This window comes from Nicrophorus vespilloides, unplaced genomic scaffold, assembly GCF_001412225.1.
Source record: "Nicrophorus vespilloides isolate i.1.1-1 unplaced genomic scaffold, Nicve_v1.0, whole genome shotgun sequence".
Classification (NCBI taxonomy): domain Eukaryota; kingdom Metazoa; phylum Arthropoda; class Insecta; order Coleoptera; family Silphidae; genus Nicrophorus; species Nicrophorus vespilloides.
Genome location: NW_017099081.1, coordinates 76803 through 93690, shown reverse-complemented (window position 1 = coordinate 93690; position 16888 = coordinate 76803). Strand labels below are relative to the sequence as shown.

Sequence of the window (16888 nt, the reverse complement as noted above, 5' to 3'; positions counted from 1 at the left end):
AAGTTATTGTTTATTTAACACAATGATATACCAAGTTTTCTACTCTTAAGAATGAGTATTTAAATTAAAAGATAATATATGAACAATTGTTTAATCGGTTTCAAAATGTGAATTACGTTACCTGAATTGTTTTGTCCTAACATAGCTATGACTCTCTCGTTGTTGTTCTTCAGCTCCTCCCTCAGTCCTTCCTTTTCAACTCGTTCCTCTTCCAGCTTCAACTCGTTCTCCTTCAACTGGTTACCCTGCGCCGCGTGCTCTTTACTCAAAGATTCGTACTTTTCTTTCAGAAGATCAAGCTGGTTTTGCAGGGATTCGATTTCGTCCTTGGCGTAATCCACCTGTACCTCTTTGCAGCACTTCTCCACATCTTCGGAGCTTTTCGGCTCGAAATTGATGCCGGCCAAAGCATTCTCGATATCTTGTAGATTCAAAGCCGTCTGTACGCTCGTCTCATGGTAGATTTTAGTTTTAATTACCTGTTTCTTCTTGGGGTAAGGTGGAAGGGTTTTTACAGGAGTGGTGTCACGTGACGGCGTCTTCTTGAGCGTAGCGTAACGGGTAACGCTGTTTTCGCGACTCTTGGCCGCACTTTTACCATGCAAATCTGTAATGTTATCAGCGGAGCGTTCTTTTCTTCTTCTAGGTAAAGTTGCGTACTTGTCGAGTGTGTTGCGGGTATCTGAGATGATGGATGTGGTTGGACGTGGTTTCGGGGATGATTCGAGCGGAAGAACGCCGCGCAAGGAACGGGTCATGGATGTCGCAGGTTTGGTGTAGGAGGATGGCCAACGACCGTCCTCCGTTGGGGTGGTTGAAGGTGTCCTATTTATGGCTTGAACCCTCATCAGGCTGCGTTTCGGTTGCGGAGTTTGCGACGCTAAACCCAAATTATCTGGCTTCGTACGTGTCGTCTTCTGTATAGATTTTGGAGTCTTTGGGAGAGTCCTCTCCGTCGATTTGCTGCGGGTCGTCGGCGTGGCCTTCTGGGTTGGAGGTGGCTTCATTCTGCTCGATGTGGAGGTCAGCCTCTTGTTCTCCAAGATGACCTTCTTCTTGGTTTGACTCGCGTTCGCGCGCTTCGAGATCTTCGTGGATGCCACCGAGCTGCTCTCGCTACCATTCTCACTGGTACCATCCACGTTGCGCAACTTGTAATCATCGAGCAGAGTCGAATTTCTTCGCACCAGAAGGTTGAAAGCTTCATCGTAATTGGAGCAGCAGCTGATTATTGAAGAGTCGCAACTCTGCGCTGAATTTACGAATTCTTGGGAATTCGTGCTCACAGTCCTTTGCAGATTACACGCACTTTCGATCACTTCCACGCCGCTGTCGCTTCCTTCACATGAATTGTTTTTGCATTCTACAGTTTCGATCTTCTCGATGACCGTCGTGTCCACATTGGAGGCGTTGAATGCGTGTATCGTTACGTCCTGGTCACCATCCTCGAGGATGCAGGACACGTTGTTCGTAGCTTCCGCTCCCGGATCAGCCATCAGTGAAGCATTGCAGTCCATCATTAAGCGACAAATCAATAAATCTGGAAAGCGAAAGAAGGACGAAAATTAATATGGAACGACGCAAGGATGGAAATAGAGCACGCACAGAACGCGAAACGCAAGGACGAGTCCAAATATAGATTGATACTCTAATACCGTGACATTTAATCGAAAACCCAATTTATATAATTGCGTCGGAATACAAATAACCACAAACTATAAATACTAATTCATATTTAATTACGAACTTGATGTACTATTTTTATAAATTAAGCCTTATATTCACCAGGTACTATAATTTATATAATCGGAACAAAAGTTTTGATAATAATTAAAAATTTTCATATTTTCGGTATTAAGCAATGAAATATTTTATAATTCTATCAACTAGCTCAATATTTATTATAATGTAAAGACAAGTAAATTCTACTGTTTATATAAATTCATATGAAGATTAAACTTACCCTTGTTAGGTGTTAATATAAAAGTAAATATAAATAGCACACTATCTAGTGTTATCACAGTAATCACTTTTCATTTGGATTTTTAAGATGTGATGATCCTCCAAAAAAAAAATAGAAACCCGTTTTACACAGCAAGTTCAGTTCTTGTGACACTTCGATGCAGAAGTAAGGAGAGATTTTTTTTTTCTTTCGTAATTCCTCCCACTTAATGTGACCAACCGGTGACCAATTCTTCACTAAATTCTTTAAAATTTGTCTTACGTGCTTCGTGCGATACCTGCAAACGGATCGATGGGATTTGCAGTTGAATCCTCGGAAGAGCCTTTACACTCTTTACCGCCTGTACCGCTTACAATGCATTAAAGCCCCTGACCAGGGGGAACCTTTTTTTTTTATTTTCGCAGAACCCTCCCTTCCTTCACTTTACCTTATAGACTTGATTTGCTTACATTACTTTTCATTTGAAATTGAAAGGAAAATCTATATTTGCGAATAAAAATACAATAAAATTATTGTTTACATATATACATATAACAATTTTATTTTGAAAATAAATCAAGAATATCGATTTCGGTTAAAAGTTTGTTGTTCTTAAAGAATTTAACATTGGAGAAATGTAGAAATCCAAATAAATACAATTATTTGTGTTTGTAAGATATTTGCTTCTGTATATTTTTGAAAGTAAGAAGATAAGATTATAAAAGGTATGACTAATAAAATAACGCAGTTATCACACGAGGTATCTGTTCATCTAAAAGTCTTTTTATACATTGTAACTTATATATTGATAGAAATTGACTTAGGAAGATACATATTAAATCTGGCAGAAAACTTCGGTCGATAGTCCTTTTGTAGGAAGGACCAATATTTTTTTTAAATAATTATGGTAAATTTGAATACTATTCAATTTTTTTCAACTCAAAATAAAACTTTGTCAGCTCAAATTTTAATTTGATTTCTATAACTGTTATTTTATCAATTATTTGAAATAATATTTGTTTTATTGATTCTTATGACATGAAATACTTTCAAACTGTGTCATGAAATTAGGACTAAAATAATCAATGTTTCTAAAAAATCTATCAAGGTTTCAATCATATTTTTTAATTAGATCTGAAATGAATTGATGTAAATTTTATTCTATTGAAAGTTCTAATAAAAAAAAACTTGATATAAATCAGTTACAAGCAAAGAGGTGTGAATGAATGTATTATTGTAAGAGCAAAGTAATGGGGTGTTGAAAAACGATTCAGTGTTTCAATTAAACGACAAGGCTACAATCACTTCCAATTAATAAAACCTGGTGCGTTATATCACACCAGTTTATTTATTTCCATCAAGTCGCAACCGAAAAAAAAAACACACACATACAACACAAATAAATAATCAAACAAAATCCTTGGGTTTAAGAAGGAAACGACTGCTACGAACGACCTCAGAGTCGACCCTAATTTACGTAACAGATGCACGCACGCACTGCATCCAGCAACCACACTTTCACTCTTAGACTCGTAGAGGTGCAACCGAATCCTAATTCATTCCTAAATTCGAAAGGCCACCGATTTGCATATACATTTTGATCAATCCGAGAGACGACCTCGTCTATCCATCCACTGCTTGGCAGTACGTTCGTCGTATGCAATCAGAAAATGAAACAGACCATACGAAAATTACGGTGCCCACGAAATTTTCCTGGAAACGAAAACTGCGGTTTATTAACGGAATCCAGAGCGACAGGATGAGAAATCGGCAATAATAATAATGATTCGAACAACATGCACTTAGTCTCTCTCTATATCTTCTTTAATTGCTGCAAGTTTCTTCCTTTTACCTACTTCTTTCATTACGCGTTTTGCTTCATTTTTAATTGCATCGCGACATTTGCTGCCAACTGTAAAATTTGAATTACCGCAACGTTATTGGGTTAATGTCGTTAATTTGCGGTAAACAAATTAATATGTTTTATACTGTATTATTATATAAGCTTACATTACATTAATATAAGTAAGCAATTAAAACGCATTTCCTGTTTTTCATATAGTGTTATATAATTTTTTTATAAAAAAAAATGTTTGTTTTTATATTTATTGATTTATATTCATAACATGGCAGAAATAAACAACGTTTTTCTTGTTATGATTGTATAAAAAATAATCTTAATTATTCTTAAGTCACTGCTTTAGTTAAACAATGCATTTACTGTTATCTTAATTAGTTTAAAACATCTCGGTTAATACAATTGCTTCGTTAATTGCAAACAATACTAATTCGAGATCAACACGTTTTTTTTTCATATATCATCTTATAATTGACAAATTCATTACCATAAAATTAAAAACTAGTCAAAGATTTGATGAATAAAGTTATTTTTTTTACAAATTTATTACAAAAACTAATAGTACATGTATTTATATAAGAAATTATATAAATTAGACTCGATTAGAAAAAATAATTATAGATATGGATGTATTTAATATTTAAATTTACTATTGCATTGTAAATCTATACAGAAATATAATTGGTTTAATTTGTTTTTATCAATTTGTCTGATGTGTAAATTTCTGTAAGTTTTGTATCAGTAAATGTAATAAGTTTTGTATTTATTCCAAATATTACTGATAATAATTATATCATCATTCAGCCATATGGTTTTTCAGACCCAAATTTTGTTTCATATTTTATAAAAATATATGTTAAAAGCAGAATTGTATATAAATATTGTCATTAAAAGTAATAAAAATAGAAGTTTGTTGTAGATCGAATATTTCAAAAACAAAATAAAAGATGGCGCTACAAGCGTGTACCGCTTGACATATTATTAAAGCAACCGATCAATCAAATCTGTTATTTTCAAACAGATGATGCATGTAATCTTTCAATGACAGGAAATACATTTTGTTTTTTATACAATAAATTAGAAAAAAAAATGACTTGAGAAAACTCATTCATTCACAGCTGCAAATCGATGTTTCAAGCAATTTACAAAATTGTTTTATTCAAAGTAATCAAAGTTTCCAAATGCATTTTATTGAAATGTATTGATACAAATGATATGAATACAAGAAAATATTCTCATTTAAGTTTCTGTATTCACTTGACATTTTTAACTGGAAGATACGTAATTACGTTGAAAAGTACTTTATGTCTTTTCGTATAATTATAAATACTGTCAAGTAAAAGAATCAATTAAAACCATTTCTTTATGTAAATAACCGAATAAAATCAATAAATTTTCAATCTTTCAATTAAATTAATTGGGATAGAAAAATATATGTTTCCTTGTAACATTTTTCTATCTCAAAGGAAATTATAAATCATTTTAGTCACGTAATAATGATGAAAAGTAAATACATTTTATGTATTTTCTAATAATTTAATCTAAAAAAAAATAATAATAAAATATATTTTTGTCCTTCTTGAACTTATAATTATTTAAATAACTGCAGTCTGATTAAATTTAACCTTTCAATTAAATCAATTACAAGTAAACATATATTTTTCTATCCTATTAACAATTATTCATTCACTCGATATTTTATTTTTAAGATAGGTAATTATGATTGAAAGTAAATATTTATTATATATTTCCTATCATTAAGTAATTATAAGTAATTTTTGTCCTAATGGAACTTAATACTTCTCTTGATATTTTAAATTGTAATATATCTAATTATGCAAATATTTTATATGTGTTTTCCAGCCTCACTTAAGTAATAATAATTTAAAAAAAGAAACAGATAATTTATAGAAAAAAAAATCAACTGAATTTATTTATATCCTAATGGAACTTCAAGATGCGTAATTATGTAAATAGCTGCAGGTTGAGGTAAAATCGATAAATGCTTAATCTTTCAATTAAATCCGCGTATTCAATTAAAGGTAATTAGAATCCTGGTAGGTCTTTAAAGGAGAGGTCTAATAGGATTATAAATATACACAGTCTAGACACAGAGACAATACTGCACATATATGCATGCAAATTAAATAAAATAATCGAAAATAGACGCCATCGCATAGATTTAGCTTAATTAGCATTAATTAACCGACCTCTATTAATATCTTGTACTGGGAGTGTTCCTTCCTCTCTAACAATCTGCATGCGCCATGATCTGAAATTTAATTAATTACGAAACGTATCTTCGCGATGCTAGGATTAATGTCCTTAGCACATGCACAGAATCCCGCAGAATGTTACGCAACTATTTCGATCGCTGTGGGCGGATTTGACACAGTGAATTCATCTATTCGAAAATTCAATAAATCAAGGAAACAAACCATTTTTTTTTACAAATTTATTTATATAATAATGAAAGGATTTCCCTTCTATTTTTAGATTCGCCCCCGTAACGACCGTAACGCGGTGACCTTCCGTTCGAATTATTAACGCCGTGTCCGAGGAGTTGATTCATGCAAATCCTTTTCGTACCTTCTTTTCCTACATCGATCTTATTTCTTTATTTGTTTTTGTTCACTGCCTAAAGAGGAGATTTCCATTATCCAGCTATTTTTAACTCTGCGAAAAGACATTTGTTTTTTTTCTCTCCAACGGTCACGCCCTCGCAATTATGTAATTACATTTGCATAACAGAAATTTCAATTTATATTATTCACAAAGAAAATAATAATGTCATAAATAATTGTTTAATTTTTATTATTTTTTGGCGCACAATGTGGGGCAACAATTTTATTTAATGGGCTTGGATTTTTTTTTATATTTTTTGTGTTTCTTTTGCCAACGTGGATCATAGATTTTACAATTTACAATTTTAATTTTGGCGCCCAACGTGTAAACCAAATTTTCAGTAATTAATCAATTTTGGTTGTGAGGTTCTAAATTTGATTTTTGTAGTTAATTCAATGTCGGTTTGTTGATGTTGACGTTCAACATGGGGCTTGAAATGTTGGTGTTTATAATGAATTAGTGTATTTTTTTTTCTTATTTGTAAATCGATTCGCTCCGAGGCGTTAACGAATCCTATTAATTAATCAATTGTAATTTAATCGGCACCGTTTCACTACACGCTTTTCGAACAAGCATTCGGAGACAAGCCAATAACGTTACATTATGTAACCACGTTCAACATTTCGTTGATAGATTTATTAATGAATAAACACATAAAAATGAAGTGTGCATTTTTTTATATACCGCAAAGATACAAAGTCTAGACTGAAGAATGGTAATAATAAGTAATTGTATACACATAAGAATTGTGAGATTTTCGTTCTTTTATATTTCTGCACAGATAGTTAAATCACATAAAATATTGTTTACAAAAAATCACACACAACGGTCAATTTGACAGTTTTCAAACTTTTGTAAAACTTTCACATATTTGTGAATTATTCATTGAAATTATATAAAAATAGATTTGAACTATTATTTGCGTTTAATTATAAAAACAATAACTTTTTGCGGTATGCAAGTATTGTCGGTGGGTTTAGTGTTAATATTTGTAATAATAATTGCAAATTAAGAATATTTTCTCTTAGTTACATTTAGAGCTTTATTATTTTTTGGTGACCAACGTGGGGCACCTATATAATACTAGAAAGATTGTTAAAAAAAACTACCTGATTTCAAATGCATTTAAACTAAAGTTGTAAAATTGTATTATTTACAAATTTTAGTATAAAATTCCAAGAAGATACAAAAAAAAACTTAATTCCCTAAGGATATAATTGATTAACATGTGTTTTGAAATATTTCATCATTTTCTGATTAATAATTGAAGTTTCACTACATTTTGAACACATTTCGATATATTAAAAAAAATAATTTAATAAAATTAGGTCAGCAATACCTCGCATAGTGCGTCTTCAATCAGTCCGGATTCAATATAGATCGGTTTGAAAATTTCAAAACAAATTAAATTTTAATTGAGCAAAATCTGTATAGAATATTATATTTTATACATAAATGATCACTTTTTTCACTCTATTTCCACACTCTTTGAAATTTTACAAAAAAAAAAGAGACGACATTACTTTTTTTTCTAAAGTTTCAAAGAGTGCGGAAATGATTGCTGTATAAGATTTACATGAATGATTACATAAGAAAAGAACATCTTTAATTCTACGTTTTATTCCTAGAAATCAATGAATGCTTCTGTATAAAATTAGAACCTTTGATGTCTTAAGAGCTAAAAGATATTTTTTCTTTTTCGAATTTCTTGGAACTATCAACAAATATTGAGTTCGAATTTATAATTTTAGATGTTTATAATAATTTGGTAAATTAGATTTTTTGTATAATTGGAATAAATAAAATTTCATACACAATTGCAAAATTAATCCAAATTTTCTCAATCGCATAAGCCAATTGTTACGCTTTTCGAGCAAACATTTTTTGGAGACAAGTAAAATTTGTTTGGTCGGAACGAAATCTCAGCAGTTTTCGAATGGCGAAAGCGAATATTTAACGAGATGAAACTTTGATCCAGAGATTTTTGGCCGTAAAATCGTTTTGTTTTTTGAAGCGAGAAAGAGTGCAATTCTCGTTCGCTCGATGATCATCTGCACGTAGTGTTGCAGATAAATTCCAATTTGCAATAGTGGAAAGTGAAAACTATTTCAGTAGTTCGGCTGCGAGATGCACATGGGGATTTGGCTCGACTTACTCACCAACTGGAGGATTTTATTTATAAGACCCCCAAGCACATCGTAAACGTGTCGGAAAATAGAATTCAGAGAAACAACAAACGCATTGCGATTACCTCGTTTGCATGGAACAACATTAAATTAATAACGACAGAAGGCTTTGAAAGGGGGAAAACTTTCAACTAGGGGTCATTACCATTACAACAGGATTATGCAATCATTCATAAATAGAAACAAATAAAGAAAAAAAACGTTTATATTTAGATTTATAAACGTAATAAAGAATAGGTATTTACAGAAATGACATGGACAAAAAATATCAAAATTTAGTTTATTTATAAAAGTCATAAATATTCACTTATTTTCATATATATTTATTTATAAATGGAAGCAAGTAATTAGAAAAAAAATAATTCTTACGAATTGTAACTTTTTCTGCACTCAAATTGGGGCACTCATACAAATGATTAATTGACGTAAAGTGAATGAAATCCATATGAAATTCGTATACACCATTGAAATCCATTTAAGGAAATTAAACAAACATTTCAATTCGTCAATTATACAAAATTTCATTAAAAAGTACATTTTCTTATACAAAAATATGCTAAAATTTTGATTATATAAATAAATTTGTCAATAATAATAAAACATAAAAATTTACATTCAATAAATAGAGTACAGCAATACTATTTGAAACAGGACTAATCGAGGACTTTATTTCTCACGGATTGTAACTTTTTCTTTACTAAAATTTTCTTTAAGTTCAAAAGTAATTATAATTTCAATTTAAACATTAAAAATCTAATAAATTATATGTATTCAATATATTAAGGTAAAAAAATCAGGTTTAATATATTTGGCGACTAACGTGGGCGACCCATACAAATGATTAATTGACGTAAAATGAAATTCGTATACACAATTTAAACGAAATTAAACAAACATTTCAATTCCTCAATTATAAAAAATTTCATTAATAATTACATTTTTTTTTAAATACAAAAATTTACTAATATTTTAATTATAAAAAGAGTCGGGAAAATAGTCGGGATTTTGATATAGTCGGGATTTCAATAAACAGTCTTCGGTTGTAGGTCTTGCGATATAGACCCCAAAAATACTCATAATACGTGTACACTAGTTTTAAAAATGATGTATCAGACGTACAATCCGGGATTTCTCTTCTCATCGTCACTCGTTATACGCAACTTCGCTCATCATTTTTCTTACAATTCATTTTGCTCGTTAAGCGAAATACTCGTTTTGCAAGGTGCTCATTAAGCGAGGTTTTACTGTACATAAATTATATTGTAATAGGAAAAAACTAATAGAAATAAACTACATTTAATTAATTATTGTAATAATGAAAACTAGGTGCGAACCAACTATTAATCATGACTAGTACAAAAAAAGAAAACAATATATTCTGAAGCGATTATAAGCAAGACAATTTGCATAAGAAATGAGCTGCAAAGGAGGAAATAAAAGACAGGTCGGTGTGTATTTATCTTTTTTTACACGTTCTTTCTTTCTTTCTTTCTTGCAGCCAGGAAGGACATGATAATTTACTTGAAGATAATCAATTTATTATGTCTGCAATTATGTTAAAAAGGCGCAACCTGCTTCTTTTTTTGTTGTTGTTGCAGAAAAACGACATATAAATGCAAGAAACACATACATAATTGTCTACCGTGTGAGTCACCCGATTTCGTATTCATATTGCATACATGATTATTATCCAGTTCTCTGTCCTGAGAAGAGAGATTTCTATTTTTTTTTTCTCTTGCGGTCGAGTAATGTGCCATTGACCATTAGTTGGATTGCCGTATTTAGATGTGCATAATTAATATTTATGACTAATAACTTCATAGATACAACCGACATAAGAAGGAACAAATGTCAATTGATGTCGCAAATGGTGGTTAATCAAAATTTTAATGACACGTGCGGAATTTATAAATGATTTTTTAAATTAATCAAAGGAAGTTGTTTCTTTGTACTCAGGTTCAAGGCAATTGATAAAATTTGTTGTTTTGGTGACCAAACGCTGAAGAAGAAAAGATTATTGCAAAAACACATGTATTAATATGTTCTTATTTATTGGTTCAACGTTAATGTAATAAAGAAATTCATACATTTAATGATATTGAAATAATTAAATTAAGCAATAAAAATCTGTATACAATATTATTTTTTATACATAAATGATCATTTTTTTCACTCTATTTCTGCACTCTTTGAAATTCTACAACAAAAAAGAGACGACATTACTTTTTTTTGTAAAGTTTCAAAGAGTTCGGAAATGATTACCTGCACTATGCAAAGTATTGCTGAATAAGATTTACATGAATGATTGCATAATAGTAGAACATCTTTAAATATAAGTTGTTTCTTTGTACTCAGTTTCAAGGCAATTGATAAAATTTGTTGTTTTGGTGACCAAACGCTGAAGAAGAAAAGATTATTGCAAAAACACATGTATCAATATTTTCTTATTTATTGGTTCAACGTCAATGAAATAAATAAATTCATACATAATAATATTGAAACAATTAAATTTAGCAATAAAAATGACAGCAAAAATATTTGTAATTATCAAAAATCATTAATTCTAAAGAATTTTTTTTTAACTTTTGTCATCAGAAAAGATGATTTCAATAGACGGTCTTTCGGTTGTCGGGCTTGCGATATAGACCCATTTTCAATACAAGTGTTTTTGTAACATTTCAATTCTTTATTTGTTTAAAAAAAATCGCAATTAATTAATTGGGACAAAATTGAACCTTGACCTTTTTTTTATACTTTTACATATAAACAAGAATAAATTAAACTTTTGGTTTTATTAAAGATTTTATAACCATTCTCTCAAGGAATAATCCAAAAAATTCCATTGTTGTGAGAGAAATGAACAAATCAATCAGATGTAACAGATGTTTAATTTTCATATTTTTAATGATTGTAACAAGTAATTATGATGTTCAGTGAATATATCTTTTAGTTAATTTCATATATGACTGAATATTTACGTGTTTTTTTGTTGTTGTTTGTATTACCGAATATTTTCGACCTTGCAAGTAAATTATTATACGTAAATTCAGTCGAGTGTTTCGAGCATAAATAATGATGTGCAGTCCTCTGTTTCAACAAAGTCGCGTCTAAACGTCGTTTTTTTTTCGTTCATTGGTGCAAGAGGACGGGAAGGTCACATTTACATAACAGCTCTGCAGTATTATTTATACATACACACGAAAAAAAAGTAACGTGCAGAAGCAAATAACAAATTTAGTTGAATTATTAAGAAATTTCGCGTGTTTTTGTTCATTACACAATATTAAATCATTAAATATTCTTTGCAAATTATGTTTAAATAGTTTGTTTTTTAAATGCTAACTTAATAAACATGTTATTTAAACAAGAAGTGGATAATATTTGAAAAAACCAAAGGAATCATTATATAAATTTGTTATTAATTTCATTATTTTTTAAATGAAAATTTCGATAAAATCTCATAATGTTGTTTTTTTTGTAAATGCTAAATTAATGTCTTTTATAACTAGAAAATGAATAATATTTGTTAAAAAATGTTGTGTATAAATGTGTTGTTAAATTTATTATTTTTAAAAATATTTATTTAAATAATGAAATGAAAATTTCGTTATAAACTAATAATTTATTGTAAAGTAAAATATAATTGTTTTATTTTTAAATCGAAATATAAAAACCATGTGACTTTATTAAAATAACATTGATATCTTTTAAACATTCTTTGAAATGTTTTAAATTATTCAAATTTCCAATACTAAAAAAATCACTTTAAAAAATTGTTCAACAGTTTCTTTTCAAATAAATATTCTTTGAAATACGAATTTAATATGAAAATATTTACAATTTGTTAATACAAAAAAAAAAAACATATAAATTTATTGGTTCTTTCTTTAAAAACATGTCTAAAGTTGAATTTATTTTGAGTTATGTAAGAATTAACAATATTTTATTAAAAATATTAATTATTTTCTATTTGCATTAAAATCATGCAACTATTTCTTTATCTGCAATGTTTGAACTATTTCAAATTTCTAAAAAAAATATACTTGAGAAAAGTTTAATATTTTGTAAAATCTTCAATATTTTCTTTGTAAATAACTTTTATAAATATTTTTTGAATTTAATGCGAATTTAATATGAAAATGTTTGCAATTTCTTAGTACAAAAAATATTAATAAATATTAGACCTTTCGTTAAAAAATATCTAGAGTTGAATTTATTTTGAGTTATGTAAGAATTAAGAATATTTTATTAAAAAAAAATAATTATTTTGTATTTGTATTAAAATCATGTAACTATTTCTACTTTATTATATAAAATAACATCGATATCTTCCAAATATTCTTTGCAATGTTTGAATTATTTTAAATTTCCAATACAAAAAAAAATCACTTTAGAAAAGTTTAATAAATCACAAAATCATCAATATTTTCTTTGTAAATAAGATTCTTTAAAATGCGAAATTTATATAAAAAAATTTCCAACTTCTTAATACAATGTATAAAGTTGATTTAATTTTGAGTTGTGTAAGAATTAATAATATTTCATTAAAAATAATGGTGCAATTGTTATCCATTATACAAAATGCATGTAGACGTTAAGTCTGAAGGATACTTTCAATTCAAATTACTAGTGAATCTGAGAGTATAATGAAAACTCTATTGTTGCCAAAGTCTGGACATTTATCGAATGGTAATATGAAAATTATGAGAAGTTAAAACGCATTATTTTTAAGTAAACACACGTAATTCTATTATTTCATTTACAACATTAAAAAATAATCTTATTTTAATAAACTTATTTCTTTACAAATTGAGATTATAAAAATATAAAAACGTTATATTAACAAGAACAATTTTAATTTCATACAGATTATTAAAAAAATATGTTTTTTTTTGTATGTGATGTAGTAAATTATACAAATTTGTAAAAAAAAACTTAATTTAATTGCATATTTTGTATCTGTGATGAAATATTGTGTTTAAATTGTTTAAAGAAATAATTTTTAATTTTGATACATTCTTTACAAAATTGTTCGCTAACTTCAGAAATTCCTAAGTTTTTATACCCAACAAATTTTTAGAATCAGGCAACTTCCTATCAACATCGGATGGTATGGACTATCAAACATTCATCCCTTGACATACCAACCAAATTAAAAAAGTAATTCCTCTTTCTAGAAAATTATAATAATGCCTCACTAGGCATGTTCAAAAGGTGGACAATGCGTGTCCCTTAATTAAGCAAGTAATGTGCAAGTAAATCTGAATATATTGAATAGATTCATTGACGTAGTTTATATTTTATTAAAAAGCTGCAGTCAATTGCCGTAGAATATATAAGTATTAAATTATGTTTATTATTAATTTTTTTTTAAGTAATTCAAAGGTATGAACACTTTTTTTTGATTAATTTTAATGAATTAATTAAAATATATAAATTTATATAATACAGTTTAGATACAAAATTATTAATAACAGATAGAATTGTAGGTAAATAATTGTTTGTATAACGATTGTGAAGATTTGTAAAGTGCATGGAAGGTTGTTGACCACGAAAGTTTTATCAATATCGGGTATTGTTTGTTAGAGATAATACAGACACATGGGAGTATACAACTATATATTAAATGTGCGCCTTTCCACGGAGAATAATGCACCTCGCCTTAGGATTTCCGCAGTGCATTTACAAATGCAAACAATACGAAATCCCGGCAATGTTCAACAAATGTAAACGATCCGAAAAGTGAATAAATCGAGAGAGATAGAGAGAGAGAATCGACGCCTTCGATGAATTGCGAATCACGAAAATGGATACTTTCACGTACGATAAATACACCCACCCCGGTTTCGTTTTACCTCAACTAACCGTTAATATTGTATAACCGCATTGTTCTACTCACTACAACTTCAACCTTATGTAATTTATAGACTTTAAATACGTGATAATGAATCTGTATGTGTTGTGTTTACTGAAGTAGTTTATACTACCTTTATCTCATATTTCAACACAAATCAATTTAAATGTATAATTTAAATTAGTTTTTTTTAATTCAATTCAATAATTAATTAAAAATGGAAATACTGCGGTCAATATGAAAAAAATATTAATAATTTATAAAAATCAATTAAAATAAAATAATATTAAAAATTATAGAAAATTAATTTGCAAAAAAATCTTTTTTTTCTCTAATATTTCCAAAAGTTGCGTTTAAATTGATTACATTATTTGCTTATATAGGACAGATTCTCGTTTAAAGCTATAATCGATTTATACCTAGTCTCTTCATTTTGAAATTTTCAACATATTGATCAATTCGTGATAACCTGTTTTTTCTTTCTTATACAATCACACAAGATTTGTCGTACCAGTACGTCGACCCCCATAAATAAATGTATATAAAAAGTCTGAAATATTGTCTGGAAGACGTTTTATTATCGTGATATATTTTTATAACTATAATATTTATATATACTACAGCACATTGAATTTTTATTGTAGCAAAAACGAATACATTTTCGTTACGTGTTTTTTCATATATGTAAAAATATTTACAATTTCTGAAATATTTAAACTTAATTGGATTTATCTGAATTGTTATATTTTTTGTAAAATTATATAAATTATATTAATACAAGTTTACCTGAGAATTACTTTTTTTCATGAAAATAAGCAACATTTACAAGAAATATAATAAAATTAATTAAATTTGATTTTAACGTGAGATTTTCTATCACAAACTTTATTGAAATTATAAGTAAATTAAAGTTTAAACATAAATTGGTTATTTTATATAAAAAAATATTTTTTAATATTTTTGCAAAAGATCAAGAATTATCTAATATTTGTTTCTTATTCAATTATTGATTATTAGATTTTTAATAATAATGTACCAAAAACAAAACAACTTGAAACAAAATATACAATCAAAGCTATTAATTAAGTCAAGTTTATTATCAAGAATAAATGAAGATTGTATATAATAAGTTTCATATGTATTATATAAGATTTATATATAAACATTACAGATACACAGAGAGATGTTTTGTACCTAATTTCAAATATATTATATAAACCAGTGTTTCTCAACCTTTGGTTCCCGAAATGACAGTTGTCATCATTTGTCAAAGCAAGGAAAAGTGGTTAACAACTGTTAGCAATTGATTCGCAGTACAGATTATAAACTTTGTACATAAGCATTACAGACAAATGCAGAAATATTCACATATATTATATAAGTTTTAGAGATTAAAATTATAGAAACACGAAGATATATTATATAAGCGTGAAGTTAGCTTTAGAAATAAGCATTACAGACACACGCAAAGTTAATATATAAGTTTCACAAGAATTTGTTTATAATCACTAAATTATTAACAGTTTCCATTGCTAAATATTAGTTCACACGGTATTAATATTTATCGTTTATCCGGTTATTGAAGGATAATCGAATGTCTTGAGATGAAACATGATAGCAATTAAAAACAATTAAATGGGATAAAATGAAATCTATTTGCATATGTAGATAAATCATCGGTTAAGTAATAGATTGGTACGTTGGAGCGGATAGGAAAATAGCCGATAAATAAATCACTCGGTAAATTGAACGGTTTCGATAATAACCGAAATTTATTAAAGGTATAGATAACGTGCAAAAGCGAAGCGGTATTGCGATGTGAATGTATATAATCTGTGATCACGTAGCTCGATGATAGTACACGGAAGTGTGAAGTCGGTTTGCCTCGAAGATAATTCCACATTTCTTCGAAGCCACGATGTAGGAAGGCCGTATTCTTCACTATGTTCTTATTTTCTTTTCTGTTATTCTGTTTTATTTTAGTTTCATTTCATTTCAGGGCGGAGTTGATTAAGAAACCAAAACGTACGCTAGTTTACCGCAACTTTAGAATCGGTATTTTCAACTTGTCGGTCTCCTCTGTTCTTCTTTATGATGTTTTTGTACATCGTGGGAATTGGTTCGTCTTTGATTCAAAATTTTCCATATTAAAAAATTTCTAATTTCACTGACAAAAATCCTTAATCATAGATGTCGCTAGTAATAAATAACTTTAGAATTAGGTATTGATGATCTTCGTTACAAGCATAAATCAGTAATTTTCAATTGAATTCAATTATAAAAAAATAGCAAAAAATACTTTTAAATTCAAAATTTTCGCGGCAAATATGTCAAATTGTTCGGGTTTCCAACACTTTACTGCACAAATGGCGGAAAATTCAAATCTTGCGTTAATTTTGGGACACCCTCTATATTCGTATTAA

At 28.5% G+C, this 16888-nt stretch overlaps 1 protein-coding gene across 1 annotated transcript in view; it reads right to left on the bottom strand.

The window, feature by feature from the left end:
* The window catches only part of LOC108563973 (synaptonemal complex protein 1), a 48037-nt gene that overhangs the window by 2604 nt on the left and 28545 nt on the right, over positions 1-16888 (bottom strand). Inside the window, exon 3 of the mRNA XM_017922827.1 lies at positions 122-1540. Coding sequence (XP_017778316.1) covers positions 122-1520 — 1399 coding nt within the window. The 5' untranslated portion in view covers positions 1521-1540. The remainder of the gene's footprint in view (positions 1-121; positions 1541-16888) is intronic.